This window comes from Abramis brama (assembly GCF_963993115.1).
Source record: "Abramis brama genome assembly, chromosome: 1".
Lineage (NCBI taxonomy): Eukaryota > Metazoa > Chordata > Actinopteri > Cypriniformes > Leuciscidae > Abramis > Abramis brama.
In genome coordinates, this window is record NC_139963.1 from 6,908,938 (window position 1) to 6,934,354 (window position 25,417).

Below are 25,417 nucleotides of genomic sequence, written 5' to 3' on the forward strand. Positions count from 1 at the left end.
TTTGTGGACGTCAATGGTATGGACATACTTTTCAACCCTCTAAAATAATTGGTTTTAGTAGCTTTTTGTTTTATACACTTTTATTCATCTAAAATAATTGGTTTCAATGTATGTTTTATTTTAAAGGATGAGATTATTTTGTGTGACATACGCTTCTCACTTTCACTGCGGTGGGGGCGCAGGCACAAGCCATATAACCACACACACACACACACATATAACTGGGACAAAGTTCAAACAAACGGCAAAAAACATCTGTTCTGTTAATATAGGACAAAACTACCCGTCAAAACTATGATTTAGTCCTAGATAGGTCATAGTTCAAAACTAACTGTCAAACAACATGATCGATAGGCTAGCAGGGTCAATAGGTTAATCCCATGACCGCATTCCGGAAGTTCAACCCGTCAATCATAAAGGTCACCGGAAGTTCAACCTGCCAAAAGGTCAAAGGTCAAAGTCGTAAATCATTTTGACACATGGTGTCCCATAAGGACTACTAAATGGTGTAAGTGACCGCGGCGCGCCCGCGACTCCATGTCCTGATGTCTGGTAAATTGCTTTTTATGTATTAAATCTAGGCAATTGGTTGATGAAAGATGTATTAAAATTAAAATACAATTTATACTAAACGAAATTCACTTTAAAGAAAAGCTTTCTTCAAAACAAAACTTAAACTTGAAACTAAATGTGCTTATTCAATGGCTAAAATATGTAGGCTACTACAGACAAATTGCAGCACATTCATTTAATTCTGAATTTTGCACGTTGAAAGGCATTTGTTTGTGCATAGTAAAACATAGGCCATATCTGTAACATTTATCACATTCATAATTGTGCGTGCATTTATTAATTATTATCTTAATGAATAATGCAACAAGGAAGAAGCATGTAAACTGCGTTGTTTGTTTATTCAGAAATAATTGAATGGATCAGAAAAGTAACAAAAGAGGACATCGAGGGCTGAGGCTGACTACTATCATAATTTCTGTCATGGTCCCCCTTTCGCCGTTTCGTCGAAGTCCCCGGTTTTTTTTTTTTTTTTTTTTTTTGCTGTTTGCTGTCATGGGCGAGCAGCGTGCCGCATTTAATGCACGAGACAAAGCCAACACATATGTTGTCACTCCCCACGACTAGTTTAAAATGTTTCCATACCTCCGATTTTCCTCCAAACTTGCACAAAGTTAATTCTCCTGTTTTAATTTTTTTATTTGCTTCTTCAAGCACTTAAGCTACAGAATAGTAGGCTACAGCGCGCACAGCAGGTGTGATGCGTCACGCGTGCGAGACTGCGAGTGCGAGTGGACGAGACGCTGCGCATGACACGTGACGTGCTTTATTAAGGGCCCGACCCGACCCGGCCCGAGGACAGTGGCGGGAAATATCGGCCCGGCCCGGCCCGCGGGTCGGGTCGGGTCGAGTCCGGGCTCGGGCTCGGGCAGAGAATCTAAGCTCTATCGTGTCTGATAGCTAAATCATCCGTGTAACAGCTGTTGTGTTCTAAATAAACTACATCTGATTGGTTAATAATAATCCCATGTCAGTATCTTGCCGCGCTATTGGCTCAACTGATATAGTAGGCAACCGCGTTTGCCTGCATATTTACGGGTCGCGCATTATGATTTCGTGGAAAATGTGCAATAAATGGGAGTGGCAACACTTTTCATATCGTTGAGAATAAAACAACCGTCCCAACTTTACAAATCCAGGTTCTCCCTCCATGGGGATCATCCATTTCGAAAAGTAAAGCAGATACGGACCCTCGGCCCACCGTCTAATAGGGATAACCGCACCCTGGAGAGGATAGTGAAACAAAACCCATTCAAAAATGTGGGGGAGATTGACAAAGAGTGGACTGCAGCTGGAGCCACCAAGCACAGACGTATGCAAGACATGGGTTTCAGCTGTCGCATTCCTTGTGTCAAGCCACTCTTGAACAAGACACAGCGTCAGAAGCGTCTCGCCTGGGCTAAAGACAAAAAGGACTGGACTGCTGCTGAGTGGTCCAAAGTTATGTTCTATGATGAAAGTAAATTTTGCATTTCCTTTGGAAATTAAGGTCCCAGAGTCTGGAGGAAGAGAGGAGAGGCACAGAATACACGTTGCTTGAAGTCCACTGTAAAGTTTCCACAGTCAGTGATGGTTTGGGGTGCCATGTCATCTGCTGGTCTTGGTCCAATGTGTTTTCTGATGTCCAAGCCGTCTACCAGGAAGTTTTAGAGCACTTCATGCTTCCTGCTGCTGACCAACTTTATGGAGATGCAGATTTCATTTTCCAACAGGACTTGGCACCTGCACACAGTGCCAAAGCTACCAGTACCTGGTTTAAGGACCATGGTATCCCTATTCTTAATTGGCCAGCAAACTCGCCTGACCTTAACCCTATAGAAAATCTATGGGGTATTGTGAAGACGAAGATGCGATACGCCAGACCCAACAATGCAGAAGAGCTGAAGGCCACTATCAGAGCAACCTGGGCTCTCATAACACCTGAGCGCAGACTGATCGACTCCATGCCACGCCGCATTGCTGCAGTAATTCAGGCAAAAGGAGCCCCAACTAAGTATTGAGTGCTGTACATGCTCATACTTTTCATGTTCATATTATTCAGTTGGCCAGCATTTCTAAAAATCCTTTTTTTGTATTGGTCTTAAGTAACATTCTAATTTTCTGAGATACTGAATTTGGGATTTTCATTACTTGTCAGTTAAGTCACGTGTCCAGTATCTGTAAAACTGCATTTTTCCATCTTAAAAATATATCTAAATTACGTCATATGCTCTCATTGACAAATGCGGAACAATTAGTTCATGCGTTCATGACCTCAAGGCTAGATTATTGTAATGCTCTACTGGGTGGTTGCCCTGCACGCTTAATAAACAAACTACAGCTAGTTCAAAACGCAGCAGCTCGAGTTCTTACCAGAACCAGGAAGTATGACCATATTAGCCCGGTTCTGTCAAAACTGCACTGGCTCCCTATTAAACATCGCATCAATTTTAAAATATTGCTGATTACTTACAAAGCACTAAATGGTTTAGCTCCGCAGTACTTGAGTGAGCTCTTAACGCATTATAGTCCTTCACGTCTATTGTGATCTCAAAATTCCGGCCAGTTGATAATACCTAGAATATCAAAATCGACTGCTGGCGGTAGATCCTTCTCCTATTTAGCACCAAAACTTTGGAACAGCCTTCCTACCATTGTCCGGGAAGCAGACACACTCTGTCAGTTCAAAGCTAGACTAAAAACACATCTCTTTGATCTAGCATTCACATAATACATTATAGACTTCTATAATTCAATGTTAGGCTGCATAGTTTAGGTCAGCCGGAACCGGGAACACATAAACGTCTTTGTTTATCCCGAGGTTTTCCCGCAGCCTGCCGGATCCAGGCCGTATCCAGATCTGATGAAGGACCTTCGCCTGGACCCGATCCAACACAGTGCTGAAGTGCCAACTAGTCTCTCCCTATGGAGGATCCCTTTCCCTCTCTACAGATAAAGCGGTGTCGGGAAACTCAATTCGCGTATCTATCCCGAACTGATAAAATAAAATAAAATTCTGTATCAAAAATTATAAGGAAACACCAGTACTTTGTTTAGGCTTGGTTTGTAGGGAATTCCAAACCTGCGCACATATATTCAAACGCACATAACTATAGAACCAATTCTTAATGCGCATGTGAACGCCATCAGCATTTCTCACAGGTTCGCGTTTAAAGTCTATGTAGAGAGAATTGTGTCGTCTTTGCGGCCCCTAATTTAATAACAAATGATTGTTGCGACGGAAGCGAATCAATCATAACTAACCTTAGCTGGAAAATAACTTTACTAAAGAACCGCTATAAAGCCAAAACAATCTCTGTTACCATAAATTATACGTTTATCTCTGTAAAGCTGCTTTGAAACAATCTACATTGTTAAAAGCGCTATATAAATGAAGATGACTTGACTTGACTTGACTTATAATCATCAAAATTAAAATAAATAAACATTTGAAATATATCAGTCTGTGTGTAATGAATGAATATAATATACAAGTTTCACTTTTTGAATGGAATTACTGAATTAAATCAACTTTTTCATGATATTCTAATTATATGACCAGCACCTGTATATTGGTTGTCTTTACATTAGAATAATAATGTTTCATATAATCTGGATTTAGATATGCAATAAATTGCACTCAATACAAAATGAATATGTCTCATATATTGAAATCAAGTTTTTATGTGATAAAAGTGATAAGTGATAAAGTGATAAAAGTGATAAACTTTGTTTTTGCTTCACTATGTGACAGCAGCAAGCAGGCTCCTGATTGGTTAACACGGCGTGAACTGACGCCAAAGTCCAGATTTTTCAACTCGGGCGTCAGACGCGAATTTGCGTCAAACGAGTGAATGCACAAAAAAGCACCAAATAAAATCATTCGCGTGTAATGTGCCAGACGCTCAATTCGCCTCAATTTGCGTCATTCGGCGCTAAGCGCCTCATTCGCACCGCAGGACCTCCAGACGCGCGTAAACGTGTCTTTGCATTGACTTAACATTGAAATCACTCGCGCCGGACGCTCTTATTCGCGTTTGGTGTGAACGCAGCATGAGAGCTAAGTGCCCAACTTGACTATCACAACAGTAAACTCTGAGGGTGAGTACTAGGGATGGAGACACAAAGGTTCTTGAATCTTTGAAGCTTTTCTTTGATTTTTTCAGGAAAAGATTCAAAACATCAGCAGTGTCGAAAACTGTGGCAGGTCAAATTTATAGCAGCCATAAACCAGAGTGTGCAGAGCCGTTGTTTTATCCATTAAGCACAAATAAAAGCCTGACAAGGCTAAATATTCAGTTTTCTGATAATATAATTGACATATTAAAGTGTGGCAGTAAATTAAATGTAACAATTATAATAATACTAATTGAGTTGTTTGATGCAAGTAAATGGTGCTCTAATTATTTTATGTTTTTTTTATACTGTTTATATGGCAGAATATATGATCATGTAATATAGTGCTATAGAACTTCTAGACTTGAACCTCCAAAAACCCGTAGAGTAGTGGTCTGGGTTCAAACATTCTGAAATGCAAAGTGAAGCATTCACTTGACTAGAAAAAAAGTGAGGCTTCGTTTTTCATTGATCACGTTTCTCTGAAAACAATACGTGCTCCGACACAGAGCTTCATGAGAAATTGTGCTGTGTACTCGATAAGCGCTTTGAAGCTTCAGTGTCATATGTAACATCACTAGTGAGTACCTCCATTGCTCCTGGTCATTACACTTCATGTATAGAAGTAACTGTAAAGATAATGTTCGCTATGAGTACCATCATTACTACGGCCCGACTTGACTCCCTACTTGGAATTCTACACACAAAGCAAACATGCTTTTACCTCAACCGTTCCCCATACAATCAAGTCATCATTGGTCTACCTTTTCTTCAAGTCAAGTCAAGTCATCTTCATTTATATAGCGCTTTTAACAATGTAGATTGTTTCAAAGCAGCTTTACAGAGATAAAAGTATAATTTATGGTAACAGAGATTGTTTTGGCTTTATAGCGGTTCTTTAGTAAAGTTATTTTCCAGCTAAGGTTAGTTATGATTGATTCGCTTCCGTCGCAACAATCATTTGTTATTAAATTAGGGGCCGCTAAGATGACACAATTCTCTCTACATAGACTAAACGCGAACCTGTGAGAAACGCTGATGGCGTTCACATGCGCATTAAGAATTGGTTCTATAGTTATGTGCGTTTGAATATATGTACGCAGGTTTGTAATTCCCTACAAACCAAGCCTAAACAAAGTACTGGTGTTTCCTTATAATTTTGATACAGAATTTAATTTTATTTTATCAATTCGGGGTAGATACGCGAATTGAGTTTCCCGACAACGCTTTATCTGTAGAGTGGTAAAGGGATCCTCCATAGGGAGAGACTAGTTGGCACTTCAGCACAGCGTTGTCATCGGGTCCAGGCGCAGGTCCTTCGTCAGATCTGGATACGGCCTGGATCCGGCAGGCTGCGGGAAAACCTCGGGATAAACAAAGACACTAAAATTAGCGTAGATGCCATTCTTCTTATGATGTAACGAGTACATCAGGATTTATGGGAAGTGTTCCCGGTTCCAGCTGACCTAATCTATGCAGCCTAACACTGAATTATAGAAGTCTATAATGTATTATGTGAACACTAGGTCAAAGAGATGTGTTTTTAGTCTAGCTTTGAACTGACAGAGTGTGTCTGCTTCCCGGACAATGGTAGGAAGGCTGTTCCAAAGTTTTGGTGCTAAATAGGAGAAGGATCTACCGCCAGCAGTCGATTTTGATATTCTAGGTATTATCAACTGGCCGGAATTTTGAGATCGCAATAGACGTGAACTATAATGCGTTAAGAGCTCGCTCAAGTACTGCGGAGCTAAACCATTTAGTGCTTTGTACGTGATCAGCAATATTTTAAAATTGATGCGATGTTTAACAGTCACTGGTAATTTTTCTAAAGCACGTCGATTAATACCTCTACCTAAGCTCCCAACAGCTTTCGAAACAGCAGAATATCTCTTCCACTACGTGTTTCACTATTATCAACTACCTGAAGATATTGTCTCAGACCGGGGGTTTCCAGTTCATATCTCAGGTCTGGAAAACCTTCTTCCGCCAGCTTAATGTAAATATAAACCTCACATCAGGATATCACCCACAATCGAACGGTCATACCGAATGCCTAAAACAAGAACTCACAAGGTTTCTTAGAATATACTGTCAGCAGAATCAGTCGGACTAGAGCTGCTTCTTACCCTGGGCAGAATATGCTCAAAATTTCCCTTCAGAAACCCTCCACTGGCATTACCCCTTTCCAATGTGTCCTGGGATTTCAACACCTTTTATTTCAGTGGTCAGGGGAACCCTCTGAGTTTCCAGCCATTGACGACTGGCTCTGACGGAGCGAGACGGTATGAAACCAAGCACACATCCAACTTCTGGGTAAGGCTAGACTGCGATGCTAATCGAGTCTCATGAATGCACAGTCATGCACAAAATACCAAAAGCCAATGTCAGGATTTTCATTAAGTAACAAATAAAATTTTGATTTGTTTTTCACCAAACAGTATCATATACCCCTAGAACACTTGGAATATAAGACACGTCACATGGGACCTTTCTGTGATACTTTTGCATTTGTTTTTAAGCTTGATTCTGGTCGCTATTCACTCCCATTATGTGAAACGTGAGCGGGATATTTTATTTTAAGTCTCCTTCTGTGGTCCGAAAAAAAAAAGGACACTGCATTAGAAGAACACCAGGGTGATTACATTATGACTTTTATTTTTAACTCTTTCCACACTATCTGCTGAACAAAACACAAAGAAGACTCAGAAACAAGGGATCTCATATGTAATCATATGCATATGTGAAATAACGCGATCACCAACATTAAACAGCATATAAATCAAAACTGCCTAATGTTACTGAATTAAATGTCGACTCAGGATGAGCAATAGGCCCGTGCAAGCATTAGGGGTGTTGATGGACTCGATCTACTCCATCTGTGTTTTGATCATTGTTCTGAATTCGATCTGGATGTGGTCTTTGACAAAAACGTTATCGTACCGTATGGAATGAATGATCATCGTCAGAAGAGCCGAGTGGTGCTGTGAAAGAGGTTTATGTTTTAAAGAAAAACGTCAATTGGACAAGCTAGATATTGTGGGGAGCATACAAATGCCTGTATGGAGCAGAAATGAAACATGCTGTGCTGTTGTTGTCTGATGCTGGACTGTGTAAATGATGGTTTCGTTTTTATATAAAATATTCTCATTGTTTGATGTATGCTTATCTTTATTTAGGCCAAATTTAGGACATTTAGGACAAAGTGGATGAAGATAAAAATCTTAATTCAGTCAAGAGTAGTGAGTGATTTTCTCTTTGGTTGTTTTATTAACATTAAAGGGATAGTTCACCTAAAAATGAACAATTTGTCATCATTTACTCACTCTCAAGTTGTTTTAAACCTGATGTTTAAATTGAACATAAAAGTTTTTGAAGAATGCGGGTAACCAAACAGTTGCTGGTCCTCAATGACTTCTAAAAGGTTGTTTTTTTTGTTTGTTTTTGTATTATGGAAGTCATTGGGGACCAGCAACTGTTAATACCCACATTCTTCAAAATATCTTCTTTTGAGTTAAGCACAAGACAGAAATTAATACAGGCTTGGAACAACATGAGAGTGAGTAAATCATGACAAATTATTTTGGGGTGAACTATCCCTTTAACCCCCTGGGGTCGGCTATCGCGGCTCGTTTTTTTAAGATCAGTGCAAAAGAAACTCGAAATACTCTGTTGATTTTCATCTTACATGCTTATGTTGTACATCATTCAAAACTGTTAAATGTCTTCTTTTATTTGTGTACACTTATAATAAAAACAAAATGTTGTGTTTTTCGTAAAACAAAGAAAATAAACATGACGCACGTTCTGCTGTCTCTCTCAGTGTGAAACTCATTCTGAAACGCAATAGAAAATGACCTGTAACTCAGCGAATGTTTGTCACATAGACTTGAAACGCATGTCTATACAACGCTTGGAGTCTCTATTTTTAAAGTGTGTAAATTATTTAAAGTACATGTACAGTTTCTCAAACGCGTCCTAATTATCTCTAATGTGACCACGCCCACGCGCACACAAGTGATTGACATGCAAATGATCCACGCGGAGAAACGGAGACCTGTAAATGCCTCATCACCTCAAAACAAAGAATCAGAGACTTCGGTAACTTACTCCTCTGCTTTTCATCGAGTTTGGAGGACTGTGTTTGTGCTGTGCTGTGCTGTTTCATTCGGATTTACCTCAGAAGAATTAGAAGAACACGATTTGAAAATGAGACGATTTTTAAGGTAAGACATGTTAAACTGGTGGTGCCAGATTAAAATGTATGTTATGAAATGAGATTGAAGTAAAAACATGAACTAAGCCTAATATCGTACATGTATATGTATCTATAAATAGACAGAAACATGTTGAAATGTGAACTAGACTGGGCAACCTTTCAGTGCTAAATGTATACATGTTCGACACAAGGATGTTTTTATATTCTATAATAAAACACAGCATGATAAAAGTAGGCTAGTATGAGTGTATACTATGGTGATTATTATGTTTCATATTTCATATTATGAATAATATGTTTGTGGATTGAGCGGCTTGATCCCTTCAGTAAATGTTCTCTGCACGCGTTAGAAAAGCAAAATGTGCCAAACAATAGGCTTCATTTTTTTTTACTCCAAATGTTTATTTTCGTTATGACATAATTAAATGAGATTGAAGTAACATATGATAATCACTATATTTTTCTCTAGTGCAGTGTTTCTGAAATGTTCCTTTTAAACGATTTATAGGCTATTGTTATTATTATTTTATGCAGCACAGTACATAGCTTATGCCTACAAGGCACAACAAACCTGGTGTTCATTATATATATATATATATATATATATATATATATATATATATATATATATATATATATATATATATATACAGTGAGGAAAATAAGTATTTGAACACTCTGCTATTTTGCAAGTTCTCCCACTTGGAAATCATGGAGGGGTCTGAATTTGTCATCGTAGGTGCATGTCCACTGTGAGAGACATAATCTAAAAAAAAATAATCCAGAAATCACAATATATGATTTTTTAACTATTTATTTGTATGATACAGCTGCAAATAAGTATTTGAACACCTGTCTATCAGCTAGAATTCTGACCCTCAAAGACCTGTTAGTCTGCCTTTAAAATGTCCACCTCCACTCCATTTATTATCCTAAATTAGATGCACCTGTTTGAGATCGTTAGCTGCATAAAGACACCTGTCCACCCCATACAATCAGTAATAATCCAACTACTAACATGGCCAAGACCAAAGAGCTGTCCAAAGACACTAGAGACAAAATTGTACACCTCCACAAGGCTGGAAAGGGCTACGGGGAAATTGCCAAGCAGCTTGGTGAAAAAAGGTCCACTGTTGGAGCAATCATTAGAAAATGGAAGAAGCTAAACATGACTGTCAATCTCCCTCGGACTGGGGCTCCATGCAAGATCTCACCTCGTGGGGTCTCAATGATCCTAAGAAAGGTGAGAAATCAGCCCAGAACTACACGGGAGGAGCTGGTCAATGACCTGAAAAGAGCTGGGACCACCGTTTCCAAGGTTACTGTTGTAGAGCTTAGATTCTCTGCCCGAGCCCGAGCCCGGACTCGACCCGACCCGACCCGCGGGCCGGGCCGGGCCGATATTTCCCGCCACTGTCCTCGGGCCGGGTCGGGTCGGGCCCTTGATAAAGCACGTCACGTGTCATGCGCAGCGTCTCGTCCACTCGCACTCGCAGTCTCGCACGCGTGGCGCATCACACCTGCTGTGCGCGCTGTAGCCTACTATTCTGTAGCTTAAGTGCTTGAAGAAGCAAATAAAAAAATTAAAACAGGAGAATTAACTTTGTGCAAGTTTGGAGGAAAATCGGAGGTATGGAAACATTTTAAACTAGTCGTGGGGAGTGACAACATATGTGTTGGCTTTGTCTCGTGCATTAAATGCGGCACGCTGCTCGCCCATGACAGCAAACAGCAAAAAAAAAAAAAAAAAAAAAAACCGGGGACTTCGACGAAACGGCGAAAGGGGGACCATGACAGAAATTATGATAGTAGTCAGCCTCAGCCCTCGATGTCCTCTTTTGTTACTTTTCTGATCCATTCAATTATTTCTGAATAAACAAACAACGCAGTTTACATGCTTCTTCCTTGTCGCATTATTCATTAAGATAATAATTAATAAATGCACGCACAATTATGAATGTGATAAATGTTACAGATATGGCCTATGTTTTACTATGCACAAACAAATGCCTTTCAACGTGCAAAATTCAGAATTAAATGAATGTGCTGCAATTTGTCTGTAGTAGCCTACATATTTTAGCCATTGAATAAGCACATTTAGTTTCAAGTTTAAGTTTTGTTTTGAAGAAAGCTTTTCTTTAAAGTGAATTTCGTTTAGTATAAATTGTATTTTAATTTTAATACATCTTTCATCAACCAATTGCCTAGATTTAATACATAAAAAGCAATTTACCAGACATCAGGACATGGAGTCGCGGGCGCGCCGCGGTCACTTACACCATTTGAAACTCGCGCTGTCACCGAATTTACAAATGCACATCTTGCTTGTTGCTCACACACATATTATGTTGAAATAACAATATGTTGAAGTAACATTATTAATAATAATTAATCTTTAAGAATATTTAATTGAATGCTGAATGTTGTGCTTGTCCAATTTAATAAAATTAAAACTTTAATTGTGATAATTAAAATAATTTAATATTTAATATTGTGTGGCCAATTTTTGCTCATTTATTAATAGTATTTATATAACATATATAACTGCGCAGCTCCCCCCTGTAGCCTGAATGATCTAGCACAGCAGCACCTGCGTTAAAAAAAATTCTGGCGCCGCCCCTGGTTATAACGGCCCACATATTAAAAATGGTCGGGTTTAAATCGGGCTCATAATTACAGTGAATGTGTCGGGCCGGGCCGGGCTCGGACACAACGGGCTCGGGCTCGGGTAGGGTCGGGCTTGATTTGTTGGGCCCGATCTAAGCTCTATACTGTTGGTAATACACTAAGACGTCATGGTTTGAAATCATGCATGGCACAGAAGGTTCCCCTGCTTAAACCAGCACATGTCAAGGCCCGTCTTAAGTTTGCCAATGACCATTTGGATGATCCAGAGGAGTCATGAGAGAAAGTCATGTGGTCAGATGAGACCAAAATAGAACTTTTTGGTCATAATTCCACTAAATGTGTTTGGAGGAAGAAGAATGATGAGTACCAACCCAAGAACACCATCCCTACTGTGAAGCATGGGGGTGGTAGCATCATGCTTTGGGGGTGTTTTTCTGCACATGGGACAGGGCGACTGCACTGTATTAAGGAGAGGATGGACATGGCTTGGCCATGTATTGCAAGATTTTGGGGAACAACCTCCTTCCCTCAGTTAGAGCAGGGGTTTTCAAACTTTTTGTGTGTGTGGACCACTATTTGTAATCAAGAATTTTCGCGGACCACATCATAATACACATAATAAAATATGTCTACACACAGTCAATTACTCCGCACCTCTAAATAGGCTTACTAGCACTAAACCTAACTGGTCATCACATCAGTACAACAGGCTTGTTAAAAGAAAGTTTACTGCACACAACGGCTGCCACATATTTAATTTATTTATTTACTCAAGCGCCCGAGGGCATAATCAGGTTCATTTGAACAACAGGCTTATTTCCATAGCAATGGAGTATGAAATCTATAGGCTACAGTAATAAGAACACTTGGATATAGTCAACATTTCAAAACCTTTGGCGATTATTAATCTTCAGAGTTTTACAAGTCCTCAAAAAGTAGGCTTGAGTTTGTCCACTTAACAGCACATTCGCAAAACATTTCAGAAACGCGAGATCAAGAAACTAACTGGAAATTAAAATAATAACAGGCCTTATTCATTCAATTTATAAACATTTCGTTTCATATAAACTGCCTATAAAGGCTATGCGTGTGGTGTGATGTGATAATGAGAACATATTTGCCTCTGCCCTTTTCTCTTCAGAGAACCTGTTGCTATCCACCGATTCCATGTTGTGGTGGTTCTATTGGCACTGAACCTACGTCACGACCGAGCGCCACTAGCCTATTTTAGTAATCACACAATAAATTGACAATTTAATTTAAATTTTATATCAATATAGGCCTACATATTCTTTTTACTTTTTATTTTTTATGGGCATTTCCTGGTAAAATGAAGGTAAAAAAATATTATTTTATATTTTATTTTGCCTTTCCACGGACCACCTGCAGTACCCTCACGGACCACTAGTGGTCCGCGGACCACAGTTTGGGAATGGCCGAGTTAGAGCATTGAAGATGGGTCGAGGCTGGGTCTTCCAACATGACAATGACCCGAAGCACACAGCCAGGATAACCAAGGAGTGGCTCTGTAAGAAGCATATCAAGGTTCTGGCGTGGCCTAGCTAGTCTCCAGACCTAAACCCAATAGAGAATCTTTGGAGGGAGCTCAAACTCCGTGTTTCTCAGCGACAGCCCAGAAACCTGACTGATCTAGAGAAGATCTGTGTGGAGGAGTGGGCCAAAATCCCTCCTGCAGTGTGTGCAAACCTGGTGAAAAACTACAGGAAACGTTTGACCTCTGTAATTGCAAACAAAGGCTACTGTACCAAATATTAACATTGATTTTCTCAGGTGTTCAAATACTTATTTGCAGCTGTATCATACAAATAAATAGTTAAAAAATCATATATTGTGATTTCTGGATTTTTTTTTTTAGATTATGTCTCTCACAGTGGACATGCACCTACGATGACAATTTCAGACCCCTCCATGATTTCTAAGTGGGAGAACTTGCAAAATAGCAGGGTATTCAAATACTTATTTTCCTCAATGTACATGACGTCACGAACGCGCATCACAGAACAGAGCAAGGCGAGCATTTGTGCTTATAAAACGTAAACTTTTTTATTTATTTTTTAAATGACCGATCGTTTCGCTAGATAAGACCCTTATTCATTGTCTGGTATCGTTTAAAGCCCTTTGAAGCTGCACTGAAACTGTCATTTGGACCTTGAACCGTTTGGGGCCCATTTAAGTCCATTATATGGAAAAAAATCCTGGAATGGTTTCATCAAAAACCTTAATTTCTTTTCGACTGAAGAAAGAAAGACATGGACATCTTGGATGACATGGGGGTGAGTAAATTATCAGCAAAAGTTTTTTTAAAAGTGAACTAATCCTTTAAGACTTTATTTAACTCATTTAAGACTGCTCAGTCTGCTCTTATGAGGATACTCGACAAAACGGACATTTTGGCATAATTGCACGTGTTAGTGTTCGTTCAACTTCAAGCCGAAAGAGAACTCGATTCTGGTCTTTCTGTGCGTCGTGTGTGTCTTGAATGGTTTAAAAGCATTTGCATGAATAAGAGCGCATCATATAATGTGACGCCAGCCAAAGGATGACCGAAAAAAACGGATGCTGCGTTAATTGCGTTAAATATTTGCCACTGAGTCTTCTCCTCCCATTTCTACCAGTGACGCTTATTCAACTTCCCAACTACTACCAGTGCAGACGTCAACAGCGCAACTGGGTTGTAGGTTGCCAGGTTGAGCTCACAAATGGGTTGACATTTGTATGAATTGTTGATTGTGTGAGTAGATTATATGTATAATACAAGATCTAGCAATCGGACAACCTTGGAATAATAAATTGATGTGGTTATTCATATATCGAGGTTTGGGCCATACAAATTACGGGAGTTTCACGGGAGAAATAACAAAACGGGAGGAGGGTGGGAGATGGGTGTGAAATACAGGAGTGTTGATAGGTATGCATGTTAGCTTGTTTGAGTTGGAAACTGTTTACCTGCCGCCTGCGTTCTGCGCATGTTGCTAGCGCGTGATGTCACACACTTGCACACAGCATAGAATTACCGCGATAGCGTTTAGAGAGCCGACTGCTTTGTAAGCTTTCGAATTGCTGTAATTTGATGCCCCTACGGATCGGGCCTATTGTTACCAATACCCGATCTTTAGGGCTGCAGCTATCGATTCTTTTTGTAATCGATTAATCTAGCACTTAATCGATCGATTAATCGAGTAATCGGATAAAAAAATTGGCTCCAAAACTAAGACTATTTATTGTAATTTTTACCCATTTAGTGTTTATAAGTGCCAGTGCCAACAATTATATAACAATACAGCTAAGTCAACTTTATACTGTAAAACATGTATAACATGTAAAACTATGAATACAAACTTAAATAGTAAAGGCCATTTGGCCTTAGTTTTGTCTTCTTAATACAACATTACAAAAAAAGGATTGCACCTTCTGCAAATTACCCACCTGAGAACAAAAATAAATGAAATGAATATAAAACATCTAGCCAAACAGGTACACAATGTATACAATTTATAAAAAAAATAAGTTTAGCTTTGAAAAGGGGAATGTTTTATTGCAAATATGCATTTTGTTAAATAGAAAAAGAACAGCATTTTGTTTTTCACTTAGGCTAGTTGAAGTATATTAGCACGTTTTGTAGTATTATATTTTTTTGTTAATTGAAAATGTTCTATGCTCAATTACTTTGGTAGCCGATTAAGTCTTCCCCAAAAGTACGAGTGGATTTGGAGAAGCAGGCTGGGGAGTTTCATTTTTTGTTGTTGTCTGTAACTATTTGGCAGACGTGACATAGCCTACAAACAAGGTCTCGCAAAGACTGCAATACAATATTTGTTCCTCCATCACGTCCCGGTGTATACAGTGAATGCATGCTGAAATTATTGTTGCGTGGCTACATAAAAGTTTAAGCATATGTGATGCATTGCTGCAATTGGTCTGACTGGCGCGTGAGAGAGACGAGGGTGCATGTGTGTGTGTGTGTGTGTGAAGGGGTTCTTTTTTTTAGGCTATAGCCTACTCTCTTGCAATTGAACGTGAATACGTTTACTACTTAAAAACATCAAAGCTAAACATCATATCTAGTCAAACCGCATCACGACATCATTACAAATACAGTATGGGATTAAAATCAGCGAACATCAATGTGTATAGGCTTAGGCACGGGCGGAAATATTGGTGCTGGGTCAAAAAAAATGCGGGGGACAGAATCGTTACCTTGTTACAGCGACGCTGAAAGGAAGCGATCCCAAACTTTAGATATTCTCTGCCGTTTATGGACATCTTTACTCTCCGCCATCGCGCCAACTAAATTCAAAATGTATCACGCGCTATGGTGTGCTTCCTGAACATTGAACAACGGTCCGTGTGAAACAATCAGATCCCTGCGCGTATAGTGCGCGTCATAGGAATTTAACGAGGCTTCGAGGCAGAGATTTTGCCTCGAGGAATTTTTGTAATCGAGTTAATCGAGTAACTCGATGAATCGTTTCAGCCCTAAAAATATTATTCCATATCGGAGCCGATACCCGAAACAAATATCGGATCGGAGAATCCCTACTATTGACATGCATTGCCTTTCTAAATTATAGAAAAATTGGCCACACGATGTTAACGTTTAGCCTACTTTGCTTAAATTTGATGCAATAATAGAAGCCTACATTTGTTTCAGTTCTAAAGTTGTAATGTAATTTCAGTATTGTGATTATGAATTCATGAATTCATCTGCTATCAGCTCTCAATCGCTCTCAATGAGCAGCGTCAGATTACGTAATAGAGATAATAAACTGACACTTTTCAAAGTCTGTGATTATAGCGCCACTTAGCAGTAAAAGGCAGCAAATACACATCCCCAATTTTACCGCCGCAGGAATGGCGTATTATTCTGGTTGAGTAACAACTGTACTTTTAAGAATTCCCAAATCACTCTCTATAGTTAACAATCTCACTAATCCACCACAACATGTTATTTCTGGCTCTGCAGTGCTTGTGAATAGCTTTTCTCAATTCTTTTCAGGCAAATTGAAGTCAATTACTGAATCCATTACCAAAGACACCAAAGTGACTCAAATGTTCATTTGATGTAAGCTGATTCAGCTCATTCAACAAACTCTCTCTGCTTTCACTCTGACTACCTCTGCTGCCATAAGTGATCTAATTATGACGTCTAATTCCACATCCTGCCAGCTTATATTTAATATCTAATTTACCATTCTTAAGCAAAATACTTGAAAAAGTTGTGGCTTCACAACTGAGATCATACTTAGATCCTAATGGTCTTTTTGAACCTTTTCAGTCAGGATTTCGCCCATCTCATAGCACTGAAACTGATCTTCTTGGGGTGGTTAATGACATTCTTCTGTCCATGGATTCAGGGTTAATAAACAAGTGCTGCATTTGACACAGTCTCCCATTAAATACTCATCTCTCGCCTTAGTGATATCGGCATCACTGTTTCAGCTCTTTCCTGGATCATTTCCTACATCAGCGACAGAAAGTAATATATCATTATAGGTCACTGCTCCGCTTACACTGGGTGTTCTTTAAGGTTCAGTTCTTGGCCCACTACTGTTCATCATTTATATATATCCACTTGGTGACCTCATATACATGCATGGACAATTTCATTGCTATCTTGATGACATTCAAATTTTCCTCACCACCAGCTCTAATAGAGCATCCCTGCCCGACTCACTTACTGCATGTATCAGGATTATCAAGCATTGGATGTCCCCGAATTTCCTCAAGTTAAATAATAACACAACTGAAATATGGATGATTGGCTCTGCTGCCTCAGTCAAAAGGATGGACCGGTCCTTTGATATTGATGGGGTTCATGTTAAGCCTTCTTCATCCATCCGTAACCTTGGTGTTGTATTTGATCCAACTCTTTTTGCTCTCATATTTCTTCTGTTGTTAAAAACATTTTTTTTCCATTTTCGTAATATTGCACATCTTCGATCTTCTCTAGCTGTTGCTGACACCTTAATTCATACATCAATCGATTACAGTATGTTCTCACATCGACCAGGCATTCTGCTCACATTACTCCTCTGCTCATCACTGGTTACCCATGGCATCACGTATTCACTTTAAGATATTACTTCTAACATTTAAGGCATTAAATGGTCTTGCACATCCATATCCATCTGATCTACTTTACTCCTACCACCCTGCCCGGTCCTTTAGATCAGCTGAACTTGTTTTTTTTTGTCCACTGTATGTGGAAGTTCATTTAGTGTTAATGCTCGTAAATTATGGAGTTCACTACCCCTTACACTTCGTTATATCTCATCTATGGCTACCTTCAAGACTCAGCTAAAAACATATGTATTTAACATGTACTGTTGAAAAGGCCAGCGATGCATATATTGAGACATTAGCGCCCCCTTGTGACTTTAAGACGCATTACTCTGATGACTCAGTAATTTTCCTTTTAACGGGTCAATATTGACCGGAAGCAGTTCGGAGAGCATGTATAGAGACTTTGCTAGTGTCCCGCTGTTACTGTTGTTGTTGCAGAGTGCGTTCATATACAAGTGAGTGATTTGTTTTAGGTTATTCATTATCTTTAAAGAGCTGCGATTTGAATGTGAGATTGATTGTATCTGCGTTAGTTAGTTATAATCGCGTATGTACGCAACACGCATTGTCGATTGCATCATCCATATACGGCGCTAGTGAAAGCATACACAGACAGTTATATATTGATATTTACGTATTATATTGTAATAATGTGTCCCTTTGGGTCGTTTTGGGTATGTGTATGTTCTTATTTACTTTGAAAGGGAGATGGTTCATATTAATGAAACCATATGCATCGATTCCAGTCAGCTCACGTGTCAGAGAACGTGATGCCATTTTTCTTAAGTGCTAATATAGTCTCTACATGTCTGAATCGATTGCTATGTGTATAATTATATACATAATGTACGTATAATTGACAGATTGTGTTCATTCTTGTTATTACTGTTCATGACTAATTTAGTATTATTATTTTCTGTTTGTTTTAGAACCACTCATACTACGTTAGACTCCAAACTACTCTGTCATACCTTCTACTACTTGTACTCAAATTGTTCACTCAACTCAATTCTACGACTGTAACTGTCTCTACAAGCCTCAATCCATTAAAGTGTACTTCGTCTCTGACCGGACGACTTATGTCTGCTCAATATCCACCAGCACCACACTAGTCTACCCAACAAATGGTCCTTCGAGCCGGATTTAGGAGCTGTCATAAGAATGATGCATCAGAGTGATTCAGATCCTAGACCTGACCTTCCTGAGCCCACCGTCAGACCCAGACGATCGGTGCGGCTCCCTAGTTACCTGTCAGACTTCGAGCTTACTGATCATCAACAGAAGATACAGTCAAGACAGAGAGTAGATTCTTCCTCTGAGATGAGTGATGATTCAGACTCGCGAGGAGCGGCTGCACCCAAACACACCGCTACCTCCCGTGAGTATAGAGCAAGTATGCAGCCATGGCAGCCTTTGAAAGAGTGGAGTCCCAGTAGAGAGTACGAACAACAGCGAGCACATACTTCCCCCCTCCCTGAGCTGTCTTCAGAAGTCTTAGTAGAGTTCCAGCAGTTGCGGAAGGAGACAGAGGAGTTGCGACGTCATTCCCATGAGCAGATAAAGAAACTTGAGGAGAGGAATGAGGCCCTGGAAGCACAGTTGAGTCTACTTACAGTGAGTGATCATTCCAGTCGCCATACACAGAGTATATATTCCCCTGTTCCTCAACCCCGTGTCCATACTCCGCAGATCACTACTATTGACAGGCCCATCCCTCTGCCTAGATCCAAGCTACCTCAGAGACCAGTTGACAAACCAGCAGGGTTATTCAGACAGGATCGCCTGCATGATTTAGAACAGAGGCTTCAGCAGCTGGAGAGGACGTCACAGCCTAATTACGCCCGACCCACACAGCGTCAGTCTTTTCCACAGACATCTTACGACAGAGTTGATGATAGCCGAAGTGGTTACAGCTTAAACAGATTACGTATTCCTCCCAGTCAAGAGATTACCTATAGGGGACCAGCTCCCACCATCCCGAACTTCGTTAAGCCAGATCCTAGAGAGTTCTCTCGGCTGCGCATCGCTCTGGAGAACATTCTGCCAGCGGACGCTACAGAGAGGTTTAAGTACCAGATTCTTGTCGATCACCTGAAGTTTGAGGAATCACTACTGATTGCAGACTCATATTGCAACTCATTATTCCCTTTCTCAGAGACTATGGAGGCGCTTAATCAACAGTATGGACAGCCCCACCAGTTGGCACTCCAGCGAATAGCCGAGCTTATGGACGGTCCGAATGTCAGTCACGGAGATGTGAGAGCCTTCCGGATGTTCGCATTGAAAGTTCGCTCACTAGTGAGTATGCTGCAGCAATTGGGGAATAAAGGTTACGTGGAGCTAGAGTGTGGTTCCCATGTATCAAGACTGTTGTGTAAGCTTCCACATGATCTGCAGACAAGTTTTCGACGGTCTGTCCATCCCCAGCAAGTTCCTATACCCACTTTGCTGGATTTATCAGCATGGTTAGAGTTTGAGCTGCAAGTTCAAGAAGACAGCACCAGGTTCTATCCTCTAGCAAGTAGATCTGTAACCATTCACAAGAGGGCACCACAGAGAGACACAAGACAGCCATTCAAGGCCACGAGTATCCTCCTTGGCACTGAGAAAGACAACAGGGACATACCAGTTAAAGTTCCTGACCCTATGCCCAAAGACAGGAAGACATTCTGCCCATATTGCGACGCTCAAGACCACTACCTGAATGGGTGCGTTACTTTCCAGAAACTAAACAGAGATCAGAAAGTACAGTGGATACAATCACACAAGAGATGTTGGCGTTGTGGACGAGCTCATCAAGCCGCACAATGTAACCTCAAGACACTCTGCAAGATTTGTAATCGCCGACACTTATACGTCCTTCACGAGGTTAATGATCGATCCTTTGCTGAGAAACCTAAGATCGGACCTTCAGAGAGCTGTTTGGTGAACACGACTGCAGAAACACTGTACCTAGATCGTCCCACTGACAGTCGGCGTGTCTTGTTGAAGATCTGTAAAGTACTATTAAGAAATGGCAATCACTGCTTAGAGACTTATGCCCTCTTGGATGACGGGTCCGAGCGCACAATCCTCCTTCATTCAGCAGCACAGCAGCTCGGATTGACTGGTCGACCAGAAGAGCTCGTACTACGTACAGTCCGACAAGACCTCCATATGCTACGAGGTGCTTCAGTGACATTCACAGTGTCGCCAGCATCCCAACCTAAGGCCACATTCAGGATTCATCAAGCCTTTACTGCAGAGACACTGGGATTAGCTGAGCATACTTATCCAGTAGATGAGTTACAACGTAAATACAGCCATTTGCAAGGTCTACAATTGCCACATGTTGAATCCGTCCAACCTCTCCTCCTTATAGGGTCGGATTACCCTCACCTCATCACCCCAGTAGAGCCAGTCCGTTTAGGCCCACCTAATGGTCCTGCTGCCATCAAGACCCGACTAGGTTGGACTTTGCAAGGTCCCACTCAAGAGATCAAGCATCACCTTCACAGCCAGCAATGCCTCTTCACAGCTACTTCAGGCTCTTATACTGATCTGTTCAGACAAGTTGAGAAATTGTGGCAACTAGACGTGCTCCCTTACTGCAGTGAGAAACTCATTACCCGTTCGAAGCAAGATCAAGATGCTATTTCACTGCTCGAGTCCAAGACTACCAGAGTGAAAGTAGATGGAGTAGCCAGATATGCCACACCCTTATTAAGAGTGAAAAATATGCCTCTCCTGCAAGCTTCCCCAGAAAACACTCTACCTTGCCTCCGAGGAATAGAGAGGAGATTAGCCAGGGATCCAGTACAAGCAGCAACCTACCAGGTGGAGATGAACAAGTTGAAGGAGGCTGGATATGCCAAATTGATACCTCCTGACCAAGTGGATCAAGCAGAAGAATCTTGGTATATTCCCCACCACATGACTCAACATAATGGCAAGAACAGAGTCGTCTTCAACTGTTCATTCGTGCATGGAGGGAATAATCTCAACCAATTGCTCCTCCCTGGTCCCACACTAGGCCCTTCCCTGATGTCTGTGCTCCTGAGGTTCCGTCAACATACTGTCGCCTTGAGTAGTGACATTAGGGGCATGTTTCATCAGGTGCGACTACTGCCTGAAGACCGCCCACTGTTAAGGTTCCTTTGGAGAGACCTCAACCGAGACAAGTCCCCGCAAGTATATGAGTGGCAAGTTCTTCCCTTTGGGACGACGTGCAGCCCGTGCTGTGCGACCTTCGCGCTCCAGAAGCATGTCATCGACCACAGTCAGCCAGGTGAAGACGTCCTAGAATGTATAGAGAAGTCCTTCTATGTGGACAACTTCCTTCAGAGTTTTAGTTCCCAGGAAGAAGCCAAGGTACTGGCGTCCAAGTTGCGAGATCTCCTAGCCACAGGAGGATTTGATCTGAGACAATGGGCCAGCAACGTCCCTCAAGTACTAGACCATATCCCATCAGAATCCAAGTCAAGTAGCCTGGTGTTGTGGCTGACTCAAGTGCAACCAGATGCGCAAGAGTCTGCACTCGGACTACACTGGCACTGTACCTCAGACACACTGTCATACAAGCATCGCCCCATTGAATGCTCTGCCCCTACTATGCGTCATATATACAAGGTACTAGCCAGTCAATATGACCCCCTAGGGTACATTGTCCCTTACACCACAAGAGCTAAAGTACTGGTCCAGCGTCTGTGGGACAAGAAAAGGGAATGGGATGACCCTCAACTTCCAGACGAGCTGCTCCAAGCCTGGCGGTTATGGGAGCAAGAGTTACCAGACATTCAGCGCATCTCACTTCCCAGATGTTACTCCACGGTAGAGTTGGATAACCCAAAGAGTATCCGAGACATACACATCTTCTGTGACGCTTCCGAGCGAGCCTATGGCTCAGTAGCCTACCTCAGAACACTCAGTCCTCAAGGGTATGTAGAGATAGCTTTTTTGACTGCTCGATCCAGAGTTTCACCAAAGAAACAACAGTCCATACCTCGTCTCGAGTTGTGCGCCGCTCTGACAGGAGCCCAACTAGCCAGATTATTGAAGTCTGAACTCAGTGTCCCTATAGGTCAAGTCACACTCTGGTCGGATTCCACTACGGTGCTGGCATGGATCCAAGCTGACTCATGTCGGTTTAAAGTCTTCATCGGCACGAGGGTAGCAGAGATCCAGGAGTTAACTGACCCCGAGGACTGGCGTTACGTCGATTCCAAGTCGAATCCTGCCGATGATATCACGAGGGGTAAAACGTTAGCCGAGTTAGCTAAGCCGAGCCGATGGAGTCAAGGCCCATCATTCCTCCTCCTGGCCCCAGATCAGTGGCCTCAAAGTCCTCTGCTACAGCTCCCTACTGAAGATGCAGAACTGAAATCAGGCACATTTTGTGGACTTACAGTTCCTGTCACCAACCCAGCCTTACCAGATTGCAACCAGTTCACATCCTATAAACAACTGCTCACAGCTGGTGCCAGAGTCTTACACGGGCAGGCTCACCCTTCCGAAGCACTAACAGCTGAAGATTATCGAGAAGCCGAACTAGCCCTCCTTCAACAGGCACAGAGCCAAAGTTTTCCAGTTGAGATGACTCATCTTAAGTCAGGTAAACCTCTACCAATGAGTAGTCGTCTCCTGTGCCTTGCGCCAGAGTATGATAGCACAACACACCTAGTCAGAGTTGGTGGTCGTCTCAGGCGAACAGAGCAGCTAGACGAATCCGCTATTCACCCCATAGTTTTGGACCCTAAGCATCCCCTGAGCAGACTGATTATCCAGGACTTTGATGAAACTCTACACCATCCAGGAGCAGAGAGGGTGTTTGCAGAAGTGCGTCGTAAGTACTGGATATTAAAAGGTAGAGAAGCTATTCGGCAGCACCAGAGAACATGCTTGGGTTGTAGACAGTTGAGAGGCCAGCCCAGCATTCCCCGGATGGCTGATCTGCCCCCTGCGAGACTACGTTTGCTGCAACCGGCCTTCTACTCCACTGGAGTGGATTGTTTTGGCCCTTACCTCATCAAGATTGGGCGCAGACATGAGAAAAGGTGGGGGGTCATATTTAAATGTCTGACAACGCGAGCTGTATACCTTGACCTGCTCTACCAGATGGACACAGATTCATTCTTAATGGCCCTCCGAAGATTCATCTCCCGCAGAGGCAAGCCATTTGAAATCATATCAGACCATGGTACAAATTTCAAAGGTGGCGAGAGAGCATTACAAGAGGATTTCGCTGAGCTCCATCCTTCCTTGCAGGAGCAGTTAGCCAGCCACCAGATCAGTTTCAAGTTTAACCCCCCTGGTGCTCCCCACTTCGGAGGTTGTTGGGAAAGAGAGATAAGATCCCTGAAGTCTGCCCTCTGTTCTACTATAGGGGGACAAATTGTGACAGAAGAAGTCCTACGTACTGTGCTTGTTGAGATTGAAGGCATTCTCAATTCAAAGCCACTCGGATATACATCCTCAGACGTAGCAGACCCTGACCCAGTTACTCCCAACATGCTGCTCATGGGGCGGCCGGACGCATCTTTACCTCAAGTAATATACCCCGAATCAGAATTGCTGAGCAAACGGAGGTGGAGACACAGTCAGCTTCTAGCAGACCACTTCTGGAGACGCTTCCTCCGTAACTATCTTCCAGAATTCCAAGTCCGCCAGAAGTGGCGCAAAGAGGCAGAGAACCTGCAACCTGGTACTGTTGTAATGATTGTTGATCATCAATTACCCCGAGCTCTATGGCCAGTTGGACAAGTGACAAAAGTCTTTCCAGGAGAAGATGGGAGAACCCGAGCTGCCGAAGTGGAAGTCAAAGGGAAATCCTATATACGTCCCATCACCCGTCTCATTAGCCTCCCAGCTCTACTGGACTGAGTACCCCTTGGTACTATCCCTTACCTGGTATACCTTTTCTAATTTACACATTTACACCGCAAATGTGGGGGCGGCTGTTGAAAAGGCCAGCGATGCATATATTGAGACATTAGCGCCCCCTTGTGACTTTAAGACGCATTACTCTGATGACTCAGTAATTTTCCTTTTAACGGGTCAATATTGACCGGAAGCAGTTCGGAGAGCATGTATAGAGACTTTGCTAGTGTCCCGCTGTTACTGTTGTTGTTGCAGAGTGCGTTCATATACAAGTGAGTGATTTGTTTTAGGTTATTCATTATCTTTAAAGAGCTGCGATTTGAATGTGAGATTGATTGTATCTGCGTTAGTTAGTTATAATCGCGTATGTACGCAACACGCATTGTCGATTGCATCATCCATATACGGCGCTAGTGAAAGCATACACAGACAGTTATATATTGATATTTACGTATTATATTGTAATAATGTGTCCCTTTGGGTCGTTTTGGGTATGTGTATGTTCTTATTTACTTTGAAAGGGAGATGGTTCATATTAATGAAACCATATGCATCGATTCCAGTCAGCTCACGTGTCAGAGAACGTGATGCCATTTTTCTTAAGTGCTAATATAGTCTCTACATGTCTGAATCGATTGCTATGTGTATAATTATATACATAATGTACGTATAATTGACAGATTGTGTTCATTCTTGTTATTACTGTTCATGACTAATTTAGTATTATTATTTTCTGTTTGTTTTAGAACCACTCATACTACGTTAGACTCCAAACTACTCTGTCATACCTTCTACTACTTGTACTCAAATTGTTCACTCAACTCAATTCTACGACTGTAACTGTCTCTACAAGCCTCAATCCATTAAAGTGTACTTCGTCTCTGACCGGACGACTTATGTCTGCTCAATATCCACCAGCACCACACTAGTCTACCCAACATGTACTTTGGATAATGTGGCTATATGTAT

General features: G+C 41.5%; 3 protein-coding genes across 6 annotated transcripts in view; 2 read left to right on the top strand and 1 right to left on the bottom strand.

Annotated features, from left to right (window-relative positions):
• The window catches only part of LOC311079881 (uncharacterized protein), a 518,544-nt gene that overhangs the window by 441,217 nt on the left and 51,910 nt on the right, over positions 1 to 25,417 (top strand). The gene's annotated exons all lie outside the window — the stretch shown is intronic.
• The window catches only part of LOC311079578 (uncharacterized protein), a 447,200-nt gene that overhangs the window by 54,965 nt on the left and 366,818 nt on the right, over positions 1 to 25,417 (bottom strand). The gene's annotated exons all lie outside the window — the stretch shown is intronic.
• On the top strand, positions 17,858 to 25,388 carry LOC311079568 (uncharacterized protein). Of its 2 annotated transcripts, none has more exons than XR_014605423.1 (2): positions 17,858 to 24,720; positions 25,195 to 25,388. XR_014605423.1 is itself a non-coding variant. In XM_084109118.1 (2 exons), the coding sequence occupies exon 2, from the start codon at positions 18,755 to 18,757 to the stop codon at positions 24,449 to 24,451; it is 5,697 nt and encodes a 1,898-aa protein (XP_083965244.1). In that variant the 5' UTR covers positions 17,858 to 18,048; positions 18,523 to 18,754; the 3' UTR covers positions 24,452 to 25,388. The 2 variants fall into 2 exon arrangements, 1 of the variants encoding a protein (XP_083965244.1); XM_084109118.1 differs by having other exon boundaries at positions 17,858 to 18,048; positions 18,523 to 25,388.